Here is a 19,005-nt window from a genome sequence, read left to right as displayed (position 1 = left end):
GAGTTGCCGAGTGAATAGGTTCAAATGGTGGTAGAAGTAGTTGAGACAAGACCAAATTCAAGCGCCAGGCAGGCGGAGGGCGACGGATAGGTGGAAACATCCTAAAAAGGCCCTTGTAAAATTGTTTAATGATCCTTGAAGAACATAAAGATGTGGAACCATCATGGCGGAAACGGGAAATCGCCGCCAGAAACACTTTAAGAGTTGAGTGGGACAGACCTGATTTTGCCAGGGATAAAAAGAAAGGTAAAATTTGTTCAGGTTTTGCAGTCATTGGGTCCAAATCCTTGGTGCGGCACCAGACACAGAAACGTTTCCACTTGAGTTGGTACGTTTTTATGGTGGAGGGTGCGCGAGCCCGCGCTAACACCTCCCTGCAGTCCTTGTCAATAGTTAAACGTGCAAATTCATTGTACTCAGGTTCCAGGCATGGAGTTGAAGGTATGCTGGATCCGGATGACAAATTAGTCCCTGCTGCATCGTGAGGAGGTGCGGCAGAGGATGGAGTGGCAACGGATCGGACTGCGAGAAGAGGAGCAGGTCCGTGAACCATGGACGTCTCGGCCACTTGGGTGCGATCAGGATGATGCGACAAGGTTGGAACCTCATCCTGTGTAACAATCGAGGGATCAGAGGAAGTGGAGGGAAAGCATAGATGAAATCGTTCGACCAATCGATCGAAAATGCATTCCCGCTCGACTCGCTGTGGGGATGCCGACTTGCAAAGCGTGGGCATTTCTTGTTGACAGCAGTCGCGAAAAGATCCATCCGTGGCTGGCCCCACCGCCGGAATATGTACTCGACCGTGGGCTGATTGAGTTCCCACTCGTGATTGTCTGATGATGCTCGGCTGAGAGAATCCGCCAGAACATTGGCCACACCTGGCACGTGAATGGCTGTGAGATGAATTTGACGTTGAATCGCCCAATCCCATATTTCTTGTGCTAGTTGAGAAAGTGGAAGAGACCTCGTGCCGCCCTGCTTGTTGAGGTAGTGCATGCTGGTGGTGTTGTCCGTCCTCACCAGCAAAGTGTGTCCCCGCACTAACCTCTGGAAAGATTTGAGGGCTAAGAAAATCGCCAAGAGTTCCAGACGATTGATGTGCCAAGTTCGTTGTATTGCCGTCCACTTCCCTTTCACAGACATGCCGTCGAGATGCGCTCCCCAGCCTTCGAGAGACGCGTCTGTCGTAAGCGTCAGAGTTGGGGGTTCGTCCTGGAATGAACGGCCCGCAGATATGTGTGGAGGGTGAGCCCACCACTCCAGCGCTTTCTGTATGCGAGGTGTTAAAAGGACCTTGTCCTCGAAGGACCCCGACACCTGTTTCCACTGCCTGTCCAGTTCCTCCTGGAGAGTCCTCATGTGCAATCTGCAATTTGGAATGAGGTGGATGCACGAGGAGGCCATGCCAAGGAATGATTTGAACATTCGGACAGAAACGGACAGTTTTGATTGGAGGGAGCGCACCATCATTAACATGCGGTCCTGTCTTTCCTGGGAAACGAACACTTTTCCCTGCCGAGAATCTAGCAAGGCTCCGAGAAAATTTCTCCGTTGCGATGGTTGAAAGTGTGACTTCTGGCAATTGATTGACAGCCCCAAGGCGTGGAAAAGGGAGACGCAAACTTGAGTGTGCTGCTCCGTCTGGTGAAAAGTGCTTGCCTTGATGAGGCAGTCGTCCAGGTATGGGTAAAATTGGATACCTTGGAGACGTAGGAAGGCAGCTACGGGGGCCAAGATCTTGGTAAAAACCCTTGGTGCTGAGCGGAGGCCGAATGGCAGGACTTTGAATTGGAAGTGTAGCTGCCCGACCGTGAAGCGGAGATACTTCCTGTGTCTGGGGTGGATTGGCACATGGAAGTAAGCGTCCTGAAGGTCGATTGTGGAATAGAACTCGCTTGGATTGAGAAAATTCAGAATTTGGATCAGAGTTAACATCTGAAAAGTTTTTGAAATTAGAAATTTGTTTAGAGCTCGTAGATCCAATATTGGACGCCATTCCCCCGACTTCTTCTTGACTAAGAAAAAGCGGGAATAGAACCCCTTGCCGCGTTGACCTTGCGGCACTAGTTCAATGGCTCCTTTTTTGATCATTAAGTTCACCTGGGCCAGAAGGTCCTTGAAATGAGGGGGTGGTGGCCCCGAAGGTGGATGAGTGGGTGGAAATTTTGTGAATTCCAGGGTATGTCCTTTGGATATAACGTCCAGGACCCATTGGTCGGAGGTGATTGTGGACCATTTGTAAAAGTATTTCGAGATGCGACCTCCAAGATGTACGGTCGGCAAAAGGAAGGGTCTGAGGCAGTCACTGCTTTTTGGTGTTTGATCCACCTCTATAAGTGGATTTCCTTTGGTAAGGCCTGGAGGTGGATTGTCGAGTTTGAGATTGATAGGCACCCCGCTGTCTGTTATCGTTGTAGGTGTTGAATGAACGATATTGACTTGAGCCACGAAAAGTAGAGGAGCCTCCGCCTCTACCCCGTGCACCCCGAAAAGGCCGTTTCTTGTATTGTAGGCTCGCCAAGGATTTCGCAGTGTCAGTGTCCTTTTTTATCGCCTCAAGGGCATCATCCACATGTTTGCCAAACAATAATTCTCCGTCATACGGTAAATCTAGGACTCTTGCCTGTACTTCAGGACGGAAAGTGGTAGAGCGCAGCCAGCCTTGACGCCTCAAAACTGCAGCCCCCGCCAATTGTCGAAATCCCGTGGAGGAAATATCGAGTGCACAATCAATGATTTCGGAAGAAATCAACTCCCCCTCGTGAATAATCGCCTGTGCTTCTGTCCGGATTGCCTCAGGCAGCTGAGGAATCAATGCAGCAATCTCGGACCACATCTGGCGGTCATAACGGCCCAGTATAGCCAGAGTGTTTGCCGCCCTCACTGTAGTAGCCGCCATGGTCGTGAATTTCTTTCCTATGGAATCCAATTTGCGGCCTTCCTGATCAGGAGGAGACGTGAGTGGCGTTGCAGGATTGCGCGATCTTTTTTGTGCAGCCTGAGTAATTACCGAATCTGCCTTCGATTGAGACACCAAGCAGGCCGGAGAAGACGCCGGTGCTTTGTATTTCCTGTCCAATCTGGGTAAGACCGCAGGAACAGAATTGGGACGTTCCATCAATTTAAGGCCTTCCTTCCAAATATATTCCACGATTGGTATAGTGTGGGATTGCCTTTGTGAGATGTCTTTAAAGTCATATAGAAAGCAGTCACTTTCATGCTGTTGTTGTTCGACTTTGAGATGAAACCGTTTTGTAGCCCGGATCATCAAATTGTGGAAATGTGCCATGTCCACTGGGGGCGAATGTAGAGGCGAGGTGGGCGGAGTGGAAGGTGTTTGAGCCCTATAATTGTCCCACTCAGCCATGTCGGCGTCATTGTCGTCGTCATCTGTGTTGTGAGGATCCGGATCCTCGTCGCCAGTGTCAGGGCGAGCACCATCCGGTGAAGCCGGTGAAACTGGTGTAGGTGCCTGAGGAAGTTGCGGTTGAGGCTGCGGAGGAGGCAGTGGTGCTGGAGAAGCAGGAGTAGAAGAAGGAAACCTGCGGTTATAATCATCCAGCATGTGCTGAAGGTTCATCACCAAGGACAGAGGTATCTGGGTAATAGGCTCTGAAGGCACCGGTTCGGACGTATCAACAGGAAACAAGTCAGTCCCATCTTCGACATTGTCCACCACATCACCCTCGTCACTATATTCCTGGCACTTAATGTTCAAATCCGAAGGACTTGTTGCCTGTGTAAATAATCCTTCCACTTCCGAATCGTTTCCGGATTCTTCCTCACCAGACTGGAATAATTTGTCTGGAAGACGAGCGCCACTCCTCACAGGACTCAGTTGGATGAGTGGTATGGTCCGCAAAGAAGAAGCAGTAACCACTGTGTAGATGGAAGCCGTTTTTGGTAGAGGTTGGTGCGACGCCAACGAGCCCATTGGCGTAAATGCGGCACCGTCAGCAACACCCTGAGGCGGGTGCATTGTCGACAAAGAGGCCATCGGCGTCGACTTGGACGGAATTTTCTTCGTCGACGAGGATTCCTTGTCCGTCGACGGGCCCGTCGACGGAAGCGGGGCTTTATTCGTCGACGAGAGTGGAGCTTTGACCGTCGACGGCGAAGGCGTCGACGGTGTGAGAGTCGTCGACGAGGCCGTCGACGAGGTAGTGCTGGTCGACGGAGGCGTCGTCGACGGGGGCACCGTCGACGGGCCCGTCGACGGGGTGCTCGGTGGAGGCTTGGTCTTCGTCGACGATGTATGCGCCGACGATGGATGCGTCGACGGCTTCGTCGTCGACGGGGCGCTGAGTGGAGGCTTGGTCTTCGTCGACGGTGTATGCGCCGACGATGGATGCGTCGACGGCTTCGTCGTCGACGGTCTATCCTTGACGGTCGTCGACGAGATCTTCACCACTGAAGAGATGGGTCTCACCTTCGAGGTCGCCGTCGACGAGGTGGTCGTCGTCGACGTAGCGCCGGTGGACATGGAACATGTCGTCGTCGACGTGGAGGTGGTAGAAATGGATTTCGTCGACGCTGAAGACGTCGACGGGCGCGTCGACGAGCCCGTCGACGAGCCAAAACCAGATTTCTTACTGGTAGGTAAGGCTTTGGGCGCAGACGTCAGAGAACCAGGTCCCGTAGACGTGCCCTGAAGCGAATCCTGTGGGGAGACAATCCTAGAGGGATCCAACAGTCTACTCTTCTTGAGAAAAGGAGAAGGAACCTCAGTCTCAGCCCCACGCTTCTGAGAGGACTTTGAAGTAAAAGATGACAGGCTCTCTACATCAGAAACCACAGACTCCGAAGTCTTCAACTTCTGTATCCACAGAAGGAGACGGGCCTCTCTATCTCTCAGAGTCTTAGGAGAGAAAGTGCGACAGTACTTACAGTTTTTCACCTCATGGTCTGGGTAGAGACAGTAAATGCATTTACTGTGTGGATCCTCGTGGAAAAGGCGCAGTTTACCACATGAAGGGCAGGCTTTAAACAGGGATTTCTTGTTTGAAGACATTTTCTTGAAGAAAAAACAGGTAAAGTTGAAGAAAACTGAGCAGAGCTCAGGGAGACTCCCTTCACACGACGTGCGGTAGAAAATCTGAGGACTTGGGCTTCTGAGGAGAAGGTTCTAGAGGAGGCTACAGCCTGATTGGCTGGAATGTGATCCAACACATAATGACTCAGATATGCTACTAAAGTGAGTTCTCCCTTAGGCTTTTCAATGGGCCTATTATGTTCTATGGTACTTTTAGAATTTACAATTTACTGCACTATATGTATGTATATTTTTATTAGTTATATTTTTCATGTATACATGCATATATGACTGCTATTTTATGTACCGTGGGACTCCCACTTCGACGACGGGGGATATTCAAGCATGTGAATCTATGAAAGACACCCCTAATACTGGAGAACTTGCACTTTATTTCTATTCACATCTGCAATCTTTGCACACAGAACTTGCATTTTCTCTATCTCCAGCTAGGGAATAAGAACCATAATACCCTAGTGATGTCATTTTGAAAATGTTAAACCTCTCTTCGAATTTATATGCAAAACAAAGCTATTGTTAAATCGGATAAACCCGACTTTCTGCGAATTTACTTGTGTTTTATTAAGTAAACTGTTGCAATGGCTTTAATTAATCATGCAAATAAAGTATTATATATATTATTATTATATACTTTTCATGCCAGCACCCTCTCTTATGGCTCCCTTGGCCTAGAGAGGTGACACTTGCTAACAGAGTAAGGAGAATTGGTCATCCGTCAGCCAAGTGGGTGGCATGGGTGGTCACAAAAGGGAGGGAATAACCCCTTTGGATGATCTCCAAAACCCAATGGCCGGATGTTATTAACCTCCAGTGGTGCAGTTGATGGCAGATCCTTCCCCCCCCCACTGGATGCCCATTATGGTTGGAGGGCAAAATAAAAGGGTTTGGAGGCTGCAGCTGCCAGAAGTTGGTGGACTGGAGAAACTTCTGGCTACCTGTCCACGTTGTCTTTGGAAACCGCACCCTTGGCCAAGAAAAGGTTGGGAAACCTGCTGGTCATGGTGGCTGGGATGGTAGAGACGCGGCTGAAAGCCACTTCCGCGGTAACAAAAGGGGCAGAAAGTGGACTGGGTTTGGCGAGGGGCCATGGAAAAGTCCAAGGACCTTGCTGTAGCCCTGCTGTCCTTAAAGCCCTCCAGCACTGAGTCCACCTTCTCTCCAAACAAGCGGGAGCCGTTAAAGGCCATGTCCATGAGTGAAGTCTCGATATTTCCCGAAAAGTTAGTAGCTCTCAACCAGATGTGGCGCCTAGGGGCAACAGACAATAAAATCATTCTGCCCAGAGAGTTTTTCATGTCCAGCTCTTCTCGTACGGCTAACGTGACTGTATCTCTCCCGTCAGCATTTGCTTGAGAGAGTATGGCTCAGGCCTTCTCATAGACCACAAGCAGCACTTGAGCAACAGGGTCCCAGATCGTATGTGAGCATCGGTACAAGAAGCACGTGGTGTGTACCAACCAGAGTGCTGGGCTGGCAGAAGAGAACATCCTACTCCCAAAGGTATCCACCCTCTGTGATTCCCTATCCAGTGAAGTGGTAGGGAACTCACCGGAGTTGACTTTGGAGATGGAACCCTGGAACATCAAGCTTTCCGGGGTTGGGTGCTGGGTGAGGAAACTGGGGTCCCTGGGGTGGTGTGCTGGAGGTGGGCAATTGTCTTGTGCACAGAAGCCCCTATGCAGAGCTTGGACCAGTCCGCAAGCAGGATGTCAGTGAGGGCTTCGTTGAAAGGTTGACGTGGTTTAGATGGGTTGACTCTCGGTTGAAGCATCTCCATCAAGACATATGTCATGACTGCCACTGAGGGCAATTGAAGGTCCAAGACTTCAGCTGCCCTTACTTACCACCATTGCTAACCAGGCCCCTCTTCTGTAGCCACAGTAGGCAAAGAGACCAACCCAGTGTTTGGTGAGATGTTCAGTCCACTGGCATCTGCCAGATCCTCATACCAAGTGTCCTCGGGGTAGCTCAGTCTTTCCGGAAGCGAACAGCAGACAGAGATTTACCCGCTATAATAGAGGATTAATTTCTAGAAGTACACCACTGAACATTTCCCTAGTCCATTGGGGTGATTTTTAGACCCACCCTTGTCGTTATACAGGATGCCTGTTGGATTAAGACTGAGCGCTTCTTTGCAGACCTTCAATGAGCCCATCTACTGAAAAAAAAGAAGAAATCAGCCTGATTCTCCTCGCTGACTCCCTATCTTGTGCTCTTCCCTATTCTGTCCTGATGAAGACCCCATGCTAAGGACTTACTTACCTTGAATACTTTAAGGGGTCGAAACGTTGACTTTTCTCTACAAAAAGCTTTGACTACTGAGATTTGTTATCAGGGTCCGCACTCTGCTATGTATTTGCGTGTAATAGTTTGTCTGTTAGGCTGGACAGGTTTCATCATGTAAATATAATGTATATATGGCACATTACCTCTCCTTCCTTGCTACCCTCACCAACACCCTGGGGTGGTGTGATGGAGGTGGGCAATTGTCTTGTGCACAGAAGCCCCTATGCAGAGCTTGGACCAGTCCCCAAGCAGGATGTCAGTGAGGGCTTCGTTGAAAGGTAGACGTGGTTTAGATGGGTTGACTCCCGGTTGAAGCATCTCCATCAAGACATATGTCATGACTGCCACTGAGGGCAATTGAAGGTCCAAGACTTCAGCTGCCCTTACTTACCACCATTGCTAACCAGGCCACTCTTCCGTAGCCACAGTAGGCAAAGAGACCAACCCAGTGTCTGGTGAGATGTTCAGCCCACTGGCATCTGCCAGATCCTCATACCAAGTGTCCTCGGGGTCGCTCAGTCTTTCCGGAAGCGAACAGCAGACAGAGATTTACCCGCTATAATAGAGGATTAATTTCTAGAAGTACACCACTGAACATTTCCCCTAGTCCATTTGGGTGATTTTTAGACCCACCCTTGTCGTTATACAGGATGCCTGTTGGATTAAGACTGAGCGCTTCTTTGCAGACCTTCAATGAGCCCATCTACTGAAAAAAAAGAAGAAATCAGCCTGATTCTCCTCGCTGACTCCCTATCTTGTGCTCTTCCCTATTCTGTCCTGATGAAGACCCCATGCTAAGGACTTACTTACCTTGAATACTTTAAGGGGTCGAAATGTTGACTTTTCTCTACAAAAAGCTTTGACTACTGAGATTTGTTATCAGGGTCCGCACTCTGCTATGTATTTGCGTGTAATAGTTTGTCTGTTAGGCTGGACAGGTTTCATCATGTAAATATAATGTATATATGGCACATTACCTCTCCTTCCTTGCTACCCTCACCAACACCCTGGGGTGGTGTGATGGAGGTGGGCAATTGTCTTGTGCACAGAAGCCCCTATGCAGAGCTTGGACCAGTCCCCAAGCAGGATGTCAGTGAGGGCTTCGTTGAAAGGTAGACGTGGTTTAGATGGGTTGACTCTCGGTTGAAGCATCTCCATCAAGACATATGTCATGACTGCCACTGAGGGCAATTGAAGGTCCAAGACTTCAGCTGCCCTTACTTACCACCATTGCTAACCAGGCCACTCTTCCGTAGCCACAGTAGGCAAAGAGACCAACCCAGTGTCTGGTGAGATGTTCAGCCCACTGGCATCTGCCAGATCCTCATACCAAGTGTCCTCGGGGTCGCTCAGTCTTTCCGGAAGCAAACAGCAGACAGAGATTTACCCGCTATAATAGAGGATTAATTTCTAGAAGTACACCACTGAACATTTCCCCTAGTCCATTTGGGTGATTTTTAGACCCACCCTTGTCGTTATACAGGATGCCTGTTGGATTAAGACTGAGCGCTTCTTTGCAGACCTTCAATGAGCCCATCTACTGAAAAAAAAGAAGAAATCAGCCTGATTCTCCTTCGCTGACTCCCTATCTTGTGCTCTTCCCTATTCTGTCCTGATGAAGACCCCATGCTAAGGACTTACTTACCTTGAATACTTTAAGGGGTCGAAACGTTGACTTTTCTCTACAAAAAGCTTTGACTACTGAGATTTGTTATCAGGGTCCGCACTCTGCTATGTATTTGCGTGTAATAGTTTGTCTGTTAGGTTGGACAGGTTTCATCATGTAAATATAATGTAAATATGGCACATTACCTCTCCTTCCTTGCTACCCTCACCAACACACTTTTCCCCTGAGCACTGCATTCTCGCTTTATCCTGAGCACCTTTATCTCAACTGTATAAATGATTATGATGTCTTCAATAATCAGTTGATGTGTTGACAAATAAATTGTATCTGTTGCAGATAAGTTAATGTGATACAGTGAATGCTCTTATTTCTTTTTTCGTTCAAATTGTTGCTACTGTGACCATTCTTTTACTGTACTGTAGTATTACCCGGGTCCGGTAGTATTTCGGGTTACTCCATTGATACATAACTTGAGATCAAAATCAGGCCCTCAGTCTCCCAAAAATATTTTTATATATTTATAAAGGCCGAAAAAGGTCAGTTGAAAATTGACTAGTGGTAGCTCTCTCCGAATCTGCGCTGACAGGCACGGAAGAAAACAACTGATGCCAGCATGCTTGAGTGATGCCTATATAGGCACAGCGCACATCATTTCGAGTGCGAATGCCATCACGCAAAGCAGAATGAAGCCACAAACAGGGGTACTGCTGATCAAAGGTTTCCGGATCCAGTCTGACACCTGGGGAATATTCTAAGGTAAGGAACCTGTGGCTAGAATTCTCTAGCAGATGAATAATTGTTTTATTTATCCAGTGTCTTACGTTCTGTCTAAGTAAAACAATAACATATGGTAAATGTAGTGTTCTCTCTGCTGGAGTAGAAGACTTAGGAAAAAATTGAAGAATAATGGGTTGTTTAATATGAAAATCTGACACTACATTTGATAGGAAAGCGGAATGAGTCCTTAAAATAACTGTTGGAATCAAAAGTAGTACCTTCCTCATGAGCTGTTAAAGTATGCAATTCGCTAATCTATCTAGCAGAAGTGATTGCAATAAGAAAAACATTCTTTTATGAAACGTGTTGCAGAGTAGACCCCTGAATTGGTTTGAATGGTGGACCCATTAATGTGGATAGAATTAGGCTGAGTTCCCAAGGTGGCACCTTTATTGGTGGATAGACTTTTTAAGACCTTCAAAAAAATACTTTACCACTGGAATGTTGAAGAAAGAAATCTGTTGGAGGGACTTTCTGTACGATTTCATAGCTCTAAGATGGGCTTTGATGGAGTATATCCCTAGAAAGAGTATATATGGTAAAATTACTTCTTCTGGACCAATGGACCAACGAATATGACCTTTAACAAGCTACCAAACACATAATCTTTTCCATTTTAAGGTGTAGCAGGATCTTGTCAAAGGGCATTTTGCTTCTTTTACAACCTCCATACATTGTGGAGGAACACTTGTGTGCCCATATTTTATGATTTGAGGAGCCATGCAGCCAAATTCGAAGACTGTAGGCTAGGGTGGTGTGCCTGACCTGAAGTATGGTCAGGAGGTGCGGTCTGCAAGCCAATCTCCAGTGCTGAGTGAGTGATAATTCAAGGAGATCTTCGTATCACCACTTTCTCGGCCAATCATGAGCTATCAGTATCATCTTTGGCATGATCTGCACAACTTGACATCACCAATGATATTAGTAGTATTGGAGGAAAGGTGTAGACAAATGGAACTGAACATTGTATCAAAAAGGCCTGCCCATTGAGTTCCGTTCTGGAGCCCTGGATGCTAAGTCGCCACATTGTTTTGTTTTTTGTCATTGCAAATAGGTCTATTGATAGGTGTTAGACCTGGTATCATTGGCGTGAGTCTCCCTTACATTTTTACTGATTGCCTCCTCTGTTTTTTAAATGTTTTGCTGGTTAGATGCTTTGGGCACTATGCCACTGCTATTCAGTGCCACAGTGCAAGTGCTCCCTATGTCAAATTGTTGTACTAATTAGTGACTCCCTGATTTGGTTATTTGATTTACTTGTCAGACCCTAGTACAGTGCACCATGTGTGCCCCGGGCTTGTAAATCAAATGCTGCTGGTGGGCTTGCAGCACTGGTTGTGTGACCCACAGAAGCAGCTTGTAAAGTGTGTCTCAGGCCTGCCATTGCAGAGCCTGTGTGCAGTCTGTGACTGCCATGTCGACTTGGCCAGTACACCCACTTGCCAGTCCCTAAACATTCCCTTTTCTTCATATAGACACCCCTATGGTAGGCCCAAGGGCAGGGTGCATTGTAAGGATAAGGTAGGACATGCCCTGGTGTGTGTGGCATGTCCTAATAGTGAATTACAGCCATTTTCGTTTTTCACTATTGCAAGGCTATCTGTTCTCCATAGGCCAGAATGGGCAGCTTGATTATAATATCTTATAATCCGAACTGACTCAAGGAACATGGTAGAAATTCGAATTTAGTATGCCTGAACTCAGAATGATAAAATACATCTTTTAGTGAAGTTGGTATTAACATCTGTGTTTGAATACCACTTTTAGAAAGTAGGTATTTTCTTGCCTAACTATCCAAGCCTGCCTCTGCTAGGTTGTTTATACTTTGTCTGGAGTTTGAGTGACAGGGGCTAAGGGATTCCAGGAGAGAGGGTGAGTCAGCACAGTGCTGAATAGAGAGATCTGCATCTAGATGGGAGGGAGGAGTTGCACCTGGGACCTGAATAAGGGTGGGCCTTCCCTCTACAATGATGGCTCCACCTCCTGTGGTGTGTCTGATGTCCCTGGCCTACACTGTGAAAGGAAAGAAGGAGGCAAGTAAACAAAGTGCTCCATGGCTGACCAGAACTGGTTTGGGCTAGGCAGAGGTCTCTCTGCCTTCAGAGAACAAAGAGAAAAGTAGTATAAATATTGGGACCCAGACCCAAGAACTTAAGATTAGTTCTGGGACCAAGACAAACCTTTTGCCAAGGAGAAGAACCAAGGAAGCTGCAGGAGTTTGGACTGCCCCTCTGCCAGTGTGCTGATTGCTGGGTTGGCCTGCAGGGCTTTCTTTATTGCCAAGTAAAGGAGAAGGAACTTTTAAAGAACGTCATCATCTTGCAGAATATTTCTCAAAGGGCTTGAAGTTCTGCTTGCCTCCTGCTGAAGTCTCAGGGCTACAAGATTTCACCACCAGCTCCCCCCCCTGAATTTCCTTGCTGGGAATTCATCTACAGAAGCCTGCGTGTCGCTGGGATCTGGAAGCGCAACTCAACGAGAAGAAGCATTTTGCCGCTGCAGCTGTTGTCGTATCGCCGGAGAAGCGTGTCTTTGTCGCAGCTATCTGCCGTTGCATCACCGGAGAAACGTGGCACCACCGTGAGGGTCGACGTCGCATCACCGGAGAAGCGCGTCGCAGGGCCTGTCATGGCTCCAAAGTACAGAGTTCGCCGCACGGCTGTCAGGGCATGCACGCATCATCTTCACACCGTTGCATTAAGGTCGCCATCACATCGCATCGGATTGTCGCATCGCACCAAAGCGCCATCTTGATGCATCGCAACCGAACGCATCACAAGAATCTACACATCACCTCCTCTCCGGTAAAGACCAAGACGCGTCCCATACTCTGCACAAGCATTGAGGTGGGACGCATCATCTCCCCCGAAGCAAGGAACCGACGCATCTCCATTCCTGCGAACCTCGTTTGTTTTGTGTTACGCATCCAGGTACTTTTGTGAGAACTTTGTCGCATTTATCATCAACTTGAAATAAGCAACTTCTACCATCTTTAAGTCAACCTTAAGTACAGTAGTGTGGATTTTTGTCATTTGTGGTCTTGTGTTAAGTCTATATAAAGAATACTTATTTTTATAAAACCTGTGTGGTGTCCATCTGTAGTGTTTTCACTGTATTGCTGTATATATTCTCAAATGCTTAACACACTGCCTCTGAGATAAGCCTGTCTGCTCATGCCAAGCTACCAAGGGGGTGAGCAGGGGTTATCTAGGAGTGTAAACCCCGTATCCTGACTAAGAAGCAAGGGTCCCCATTTGGGCATAGGTGTTTACCATTATCAACTAGAGACCCCCAGTTCTAAAAATAGGGTACTCCATTCTTTGGTGACCGATTCTAAAACGTCATCATTGAGGACCCATTTGTGCTTTTTCTTGTGATATCTACGGAGAAAATCTGCTTATGGATTTAGTGATCCTGAATAAGTATGTTAGTCAAGTCAAGTCAAGTCAAAAGGCTTTATTTCGATAAAAACATATCATAAAAGCATCACATTGTAAAAAAAAACACATTTTGGAATTAAAAACAAGAATTATTCTATTTACACCAGGGTTTTTTCCCTCTTTTACATCTAACATTTACAGATAAGAAACACAGTATAAAACAAAAATTTAAGAATCAGATCAAACAATTCATTTAAGCCTTGTGTTTCTAAGGTACCATGCCCATGATAGGAATTTTGAGAGACTACAAGCATAGAATGGGCGTGAGTCTGTCGTTAAGATGCGCAGCGCTACGATGTGATACCTAGTGCCTAATGACCGGCACAAAGGTTAGAGCCACCTACTTCTTGGGTGCATATACGCTGGACATTCGAACATAAAATGCGCTATAGTTTCTGGTCTAGTTGGGCAGGAAGGGCAAAATGCTGTAGTCTGGGCCGGAGGCTTCCAGCAAGCTGTTAGGGCGCGTACTGGAAGAGCACCGACTCTAAACCTAAAATAAAGAGCCCTGTCGAATGGCTTCCATATGATATCCAAATAGAGTTCTCGGATCGGCAGATCCTTGAACTGCAGGAAGTCATTCGTAAGCCTGCCCAAAGCATAGTCGGCGCTAGTTCTAGTCGCAACCCAGTTCAAATAGAGGCTCTTTAGAGTAGCCTTGGGGGGAGAGGACCTACCAACCCATGCCTCACTAAGGCCCAAGTCCCCAAGCAGAGTTTTTACATTTTTTAGCCACCTTACTTTATGCCAGCCAGGTAATGCCATGACTTCAGTTAGCCCTTTAGCATATTTGGCCAATTCGGGAGTTCGCCATATCCGGGCCCATAGAAGTAACGGTAGAAACTTAGCCAAATCGCTAATAGGGCGACAGCCTAGGTCAAGCAATAAAGGTGCCATTGGGGTGCTCTGGGGAAGCGACATAAGATCCCTAAAAAATTAATTTTCGGACCTTGTTAGGTCAACTGTGCTAGTGGTGCCCCATAGCTCTGCCCCGTAAAGAGCAGAACTGACTCCCTTTGCTTTGTAGATGTCAATAACAGGGGCTATTGGTCTTATCGAACAGGATCGCTGTTCCCTAAGCAAAGCCCCAGCTACCCTCTTATGGGTTAAAAGCATTTTACAAAGGTGGGCAGTCGACTGCATGGTATGCGATATACGTATACCTAGATAGTCAAACACAGTGACCCTTTCCAGATTCACGGAGTTCAATATAGGTGGGCTAGCGAGTTTTTTTGGGGGATTCATCATCAAGTACTTTGTTTTTTCGGTGTTAATTATTAAACCCCGCTGCAAGCAAAAAGCCTGAAAGTTGTTGAGAAGCTTTTGGAGGCCCATAGGGGACTTAGATATTAGGAGCGTGTCATCCGCAAATAGGAGGGTAGGAATTCGCTCGCCCGCCAGAGATGGTTCGTCTGAAGGATCTTTTAGGAGATGCTCAACCACACCATTCACGTATAATGAAAAAAGGGTGGGAGCGAGAACACATCCCTGGCGGACCCCTCTATCTACCGGGATTCTGTTGGTTTTCTCGCCCTCTGTGCCCCATCTTATTTGGGCAAAATTCCCTTCGTGAAGCCTCACCAGTATTGACAATATGTAGCGTGGGATCCCCAAATCCGAAAGCACCCTCCAAAGAGTGTCCCTGGGCACAAGGTCAAAGGCAGTCTTTAGGTCGATAAACGCGAGATAAAGACTGCCTTTGCCTATAACCACCACCTTCCAATAAATTAGCATTAATCTAAACGCCTGCTCAATTGTGCCTGTGCCAACCCTGAACCCTGCTTGGTAGTCAGAGAGAATATTGTTTTCATTAATCCATTGCAATATTCTCTCCAACAACACCTTCCCTACCACCTTCTGGGTTGAGTCTAACAGGCTTATGGGCCGATAGTTTGAAGGATTGTCTCTCGGGCCCTTTTTGAAAATGGGCACGACTTCAGCCCCTTTCCAGGACTCAGAGATAGCAGCGCCTCTATCAATTGCGGTGAGCAAGGAGTGAATTAACTTTCCCCATTTCAGTCTATCCGAGTGAAGAAGGTCCCCAGGGATGCCATCTGGGCCAGCTGCTTTTTGGGGCACGATTGTACTAATAGCATACTCCACTTCCTTAGTTGTAAAGGGAAAATATTTAGGGTCACCTTGCAGAAGAAAGCTAGGTGTGGCCGAAGAGCTAGTCTCACGTTGGCAGGTGTACAATTTTGAGAAGTGGCCAAACCATGCTTGGCTGGTGATGTTACATGTGATGAGGTCGCTATCTGGTCTATTTCTAGCTCTTATTGTATCCCAGAAGCGTCTAGCATCCTTGCTGGAACTAGCCTCTTTTAAAGTTTGCCAGTATTGATCTTCCCACTCCTTTTTTGCGTGCGTGTCCGTATGTTAGTCACTGTGATCCCTCTGGCTAGGGCCCAATGCCACATCGATGGTGCTTGAAAGGAAAGTTGGCTTAACCAGATTCCTCCCTGCTTGTGCATGGTGGTGGTATGGTCTCTTTGAATCACAATTTCCTTTGATTCTGTGGATGGGATGAAGGCTTTTAAGGCAAAATATACCACGTTCAGTTCTAGAAAATTGATGTGATACTTTTTCTGTTTGTGAGTCCAAATGCGTTGAATTGTCAGCTGGTTGAGATAGGCTTCTCAGCTTTTCAAATATGTGTCTGTAGCTGTGATGTGTCTCTGAACTTCTTTTGAAAATGTCCTCGTCCTTGCTTGTGTGTAATAGCCAATTCCATATCTATATTAAATTTTACATTCTGTGAAGAACACCTATCACCCCGCCACAGGCCAAATGATATTATGCTACCGAAAAATTCCCCATGAGAAGGAGCCATTAGGGTCTTTTTGGAAAGGCAAGGCCCTAAAAACACCCTGTAAAAATCTTGGGGAGAGTTACTTTTCAAGTGCAATAAAGAAACGTTTTCATTAAAGAATAGCAGTTAACCAAGAATGTTGCATCGCTAGAACTCACATCATTGACAGGAGCATCTGCTGGCTCCTCCAGTTCACCTTCCTTCATTTTTTTCTTGAATTTCCGAGGTTGAGCAGGATCTTCTCCCATGATGAGTTCTCTGCCAAAATAGCAAGCAAAAGAGTACAAACAAGGTGATAAAAGAAAAATAGGGCATAATTACTATAAAGTAAATTTAAGGGGCCAAAGCACTAAAATGCAAGCTAGAATAAGCACTTTAAGGAATAAAATAAAGACGATGACATAATAGATATAATGAAAAGACATGGAAAGAGGGATTGTATAAGGTAGAAGAAGGTGGGAAAATAGTAACACAGAGGAAAGAAAACGGTGAAGACAGCTAAAACACTCACATACATAAATGGTAAACATGTCTGTTTTTTATTAGCTTTGGGCTTGATTACCACAAGAATGTTTCTCAAAGTTCATTAATACACATATGAACCTCTCCTTCAACCTCTACCACTAAGTGTTGTCTCTTCTGCCTGCACCCTAAATGGGCATGGTTTCTAAGGATTCAAACAAATTCATTAAATTCCCCTACAACACATCTATCTTCTCTCGCAAAAACGATCCCACTTTGGGACTGACGTCAGTAAAATCTTCACCAAGATTTTGCATTAGAGAATCAGGAGAGCTTAATTTCACTATGGAATATGTTGAACTGTACATAAATTGGTCATTTTGATGTCACCGGAACCATGATTGCTAAAGCTGTACTGGAATCCCTTCAAAGCCGGGTTGATACTAATCAATTTTTTCCTGTGAAGCATTACAGTTTTCTTTATGTCTGGATAACCTCACTGTTCTTCAAGTGGTACCTGATAAATATGTGACTGGTAGGGAGCAACCAATTTACACCACATTTATCAATGTTTCAACAATGTTAACTGGCCAACATGAAGGTGTAAACTTGTTGCTCTCAAATTCCAAGATGTCTGCTGAGAATACTAATTGTCATGCATTCTGTGACAAGGAGCCAGATACTGAATGCTTCAGATGGTTCGGATTCTCACCTGTAATCCCAGTTCTCTCTTGGGGGAATCTCCACTGAAGTCATAAGCATTTGAATAGTTCCCCCCACGTGCGGGAATCCCTGGGCACATTTCCATATAAATCTTCTTAAGTATAGACGTTCGCCTTTCTTCAGGAAGGCCTGCAGAAACACTTAAGAAAGAACATATTATGCAGCCTACAAAACAGGCTACAATGGAGGAATTCTTCAGATTGTAATTGCAAGAGGGTGAAACAAAAAACTTTTTAGTATAATATTAAAGCAATTATTGTATAAACAGCGAAAATCTCTTTCACAAACCCGTTTTGTAAAAGTAGAAGATGAAAGATAGCAGGACCGTGTAGCCTCCTAGGCTGCAATTATGTAAGTGTAAAACAGTGTCTGTCCTTTAAGGATTCGGAGACCGCCAGTATCCCATCATGCCCTGTGGGTGGCAGTTGCCTCAGTTCTTTTTGCCTGGAAGTATAATTTAAAGGTAAGTAATGATGTTCTCTGCTATGCCCACTGGGGAGGAGGGAGGGTCGCTTTTGACTTAAGTTGAGATTTCCCCAAGAGAGAACTGGGATTATAGGTAAGAGACCATACCTACTTTCTTGGGTGATCTTCACTGATAGTCATAAGCGTTTGAATAGACTTCCAAGCCTGTCCCCATCAAACACAGTGGTAAAAAACAGAGGACACAACACTAAGGTTGTGTTAAGCAAAGACATTTGTGATGGGGTCTTGTCCCACTTGGGCACCTCGAAGTCCAAACAATAGTGCTAGGTGTATGTGTGTACAGAGCGCCATGTGGCCACTTTACAGATCTCCCCGATAGGGACATTTTGTATCAAAGCGGCGGTTTCTGCTTTGCCCCTAGTACAATGTGCCTTAGGTTTAGCAGACAACATCTTATTGGCTTTTTGGTAACACAACAGTATGAAAAAGGACTATCCACCGGAAGATGGATTGCTTGGAAATGGCCATACCTGTACAGACCGAACCTAGTTGATATACAACAGGTCCGATCTGCGGATGTCGCGTGTCTTATCCAGAGAAAATGTTAAGACGTGCCTTACATTCAAGAAATGGGGAGATCTTTTATCCGGGGTTGAATGATTCTGAAAGAATGTTGGCAAATATATTGTCTGATTAACATGGAAATCAGAAATAACCTTGAGAAGGAATTTAGGGTGAGTTCCTATGACTAACTTGCTTGAGCGAAAGACTGTGAAACGATCATTAGAGCACATGGCCTGGATTTCACTAACCCTACGAGCTGATGTTCTTGCTACAAGGTGATAGGGAAATACACAAGGAAAGGGGTTTCCAATGAAGGATGCTTATGAATGGGTTCGAAAGGCTCTTGCATGAGATGTAAAAGGACTACGTTAAGCTCCCAAGAAGGAGAAGGGCACTTAATGGGAGGGGAAACTTTCTTCAAGCCTTTTTAAAAAATCTTTAATTACAGGGATCTTGAAAAAAAGAGGTTTGTGAAGAACATTTTCTGTACGTAGTAAGGGCCGTCAAATGAACTTTTATGGAAGAGTATTGTAAACCAGATTTTGCCAGATGGAGAAGGTAGTGAAGAGTGACATCTTCCTGGCAAAATGTGGGGTCTATGTTATTGGAAAACACAAAATGCAAAATCTCTTCCACTTGAAGGCATATGCTGAGCGGGTCGAAGGTCTTTTTGGTCTTTTTGCGTGTTTGAGGATGTCCATGCAGTCTTTTTGCAGGTTTAGATGTCCATAGTGCATTAGATAAGGAGTCATGCTGCAAAATTCAAGGAGTAGAGGGTGGGTTGAACCATCTGGCCTCCGAACTTCATTGGCAGGTCTAGTCTGCATGCCAGCTT

The 19,005-nt window shown here is 46.1% G+C and overlaps 1 protein-coding gene across 8 annotated transcripts in view; it reads right to left on the bottom strand.

Moving 5' to 3' along the window:
• Positions 1-19,005, bottom strand: part of CHD3 (chromodomain helicase DNA binding protein 3) — a 1,139,027-nt gene that overhangs the window by 744,443 nt on the left and 375,579 nt on the right. For all 8 annotated transcript variants that reach the window (XM_078670235.1, XM_078670239.1, XM_078670240.1 and 5 more), the window contains exon 13: positions 16,154-16,253. In XM_078670235.1, the coding sequence (XP_078526361.1) occupies positions 16,154-16,253 (100 nt within the window). The remainder of the gene's footprint in view (positions 1-16,153; positions 16,254-19,005) is intronic.

This window comes from Lissotriton helveticus, chromosome 12 (genome assembly GCF_964261635.1).
Source record: "Lissotriton helveticus chromosome 12, aLisHel1.1, whole genome shotgun sequence".
In the NCBI taxonomy this organism is placed as follows: domain Eukaryota; kingdom Metazoa; phylum Chordata; class Amphibia; order Caudata; family Salamandridae; genus Lissotriton; species Lissotriton helveticus.
The sequence above is the reverse complement of the archived record's forward strand: the minus strand, read 5'-3'. Positions and strand labels throughout refer to the sequence as shown.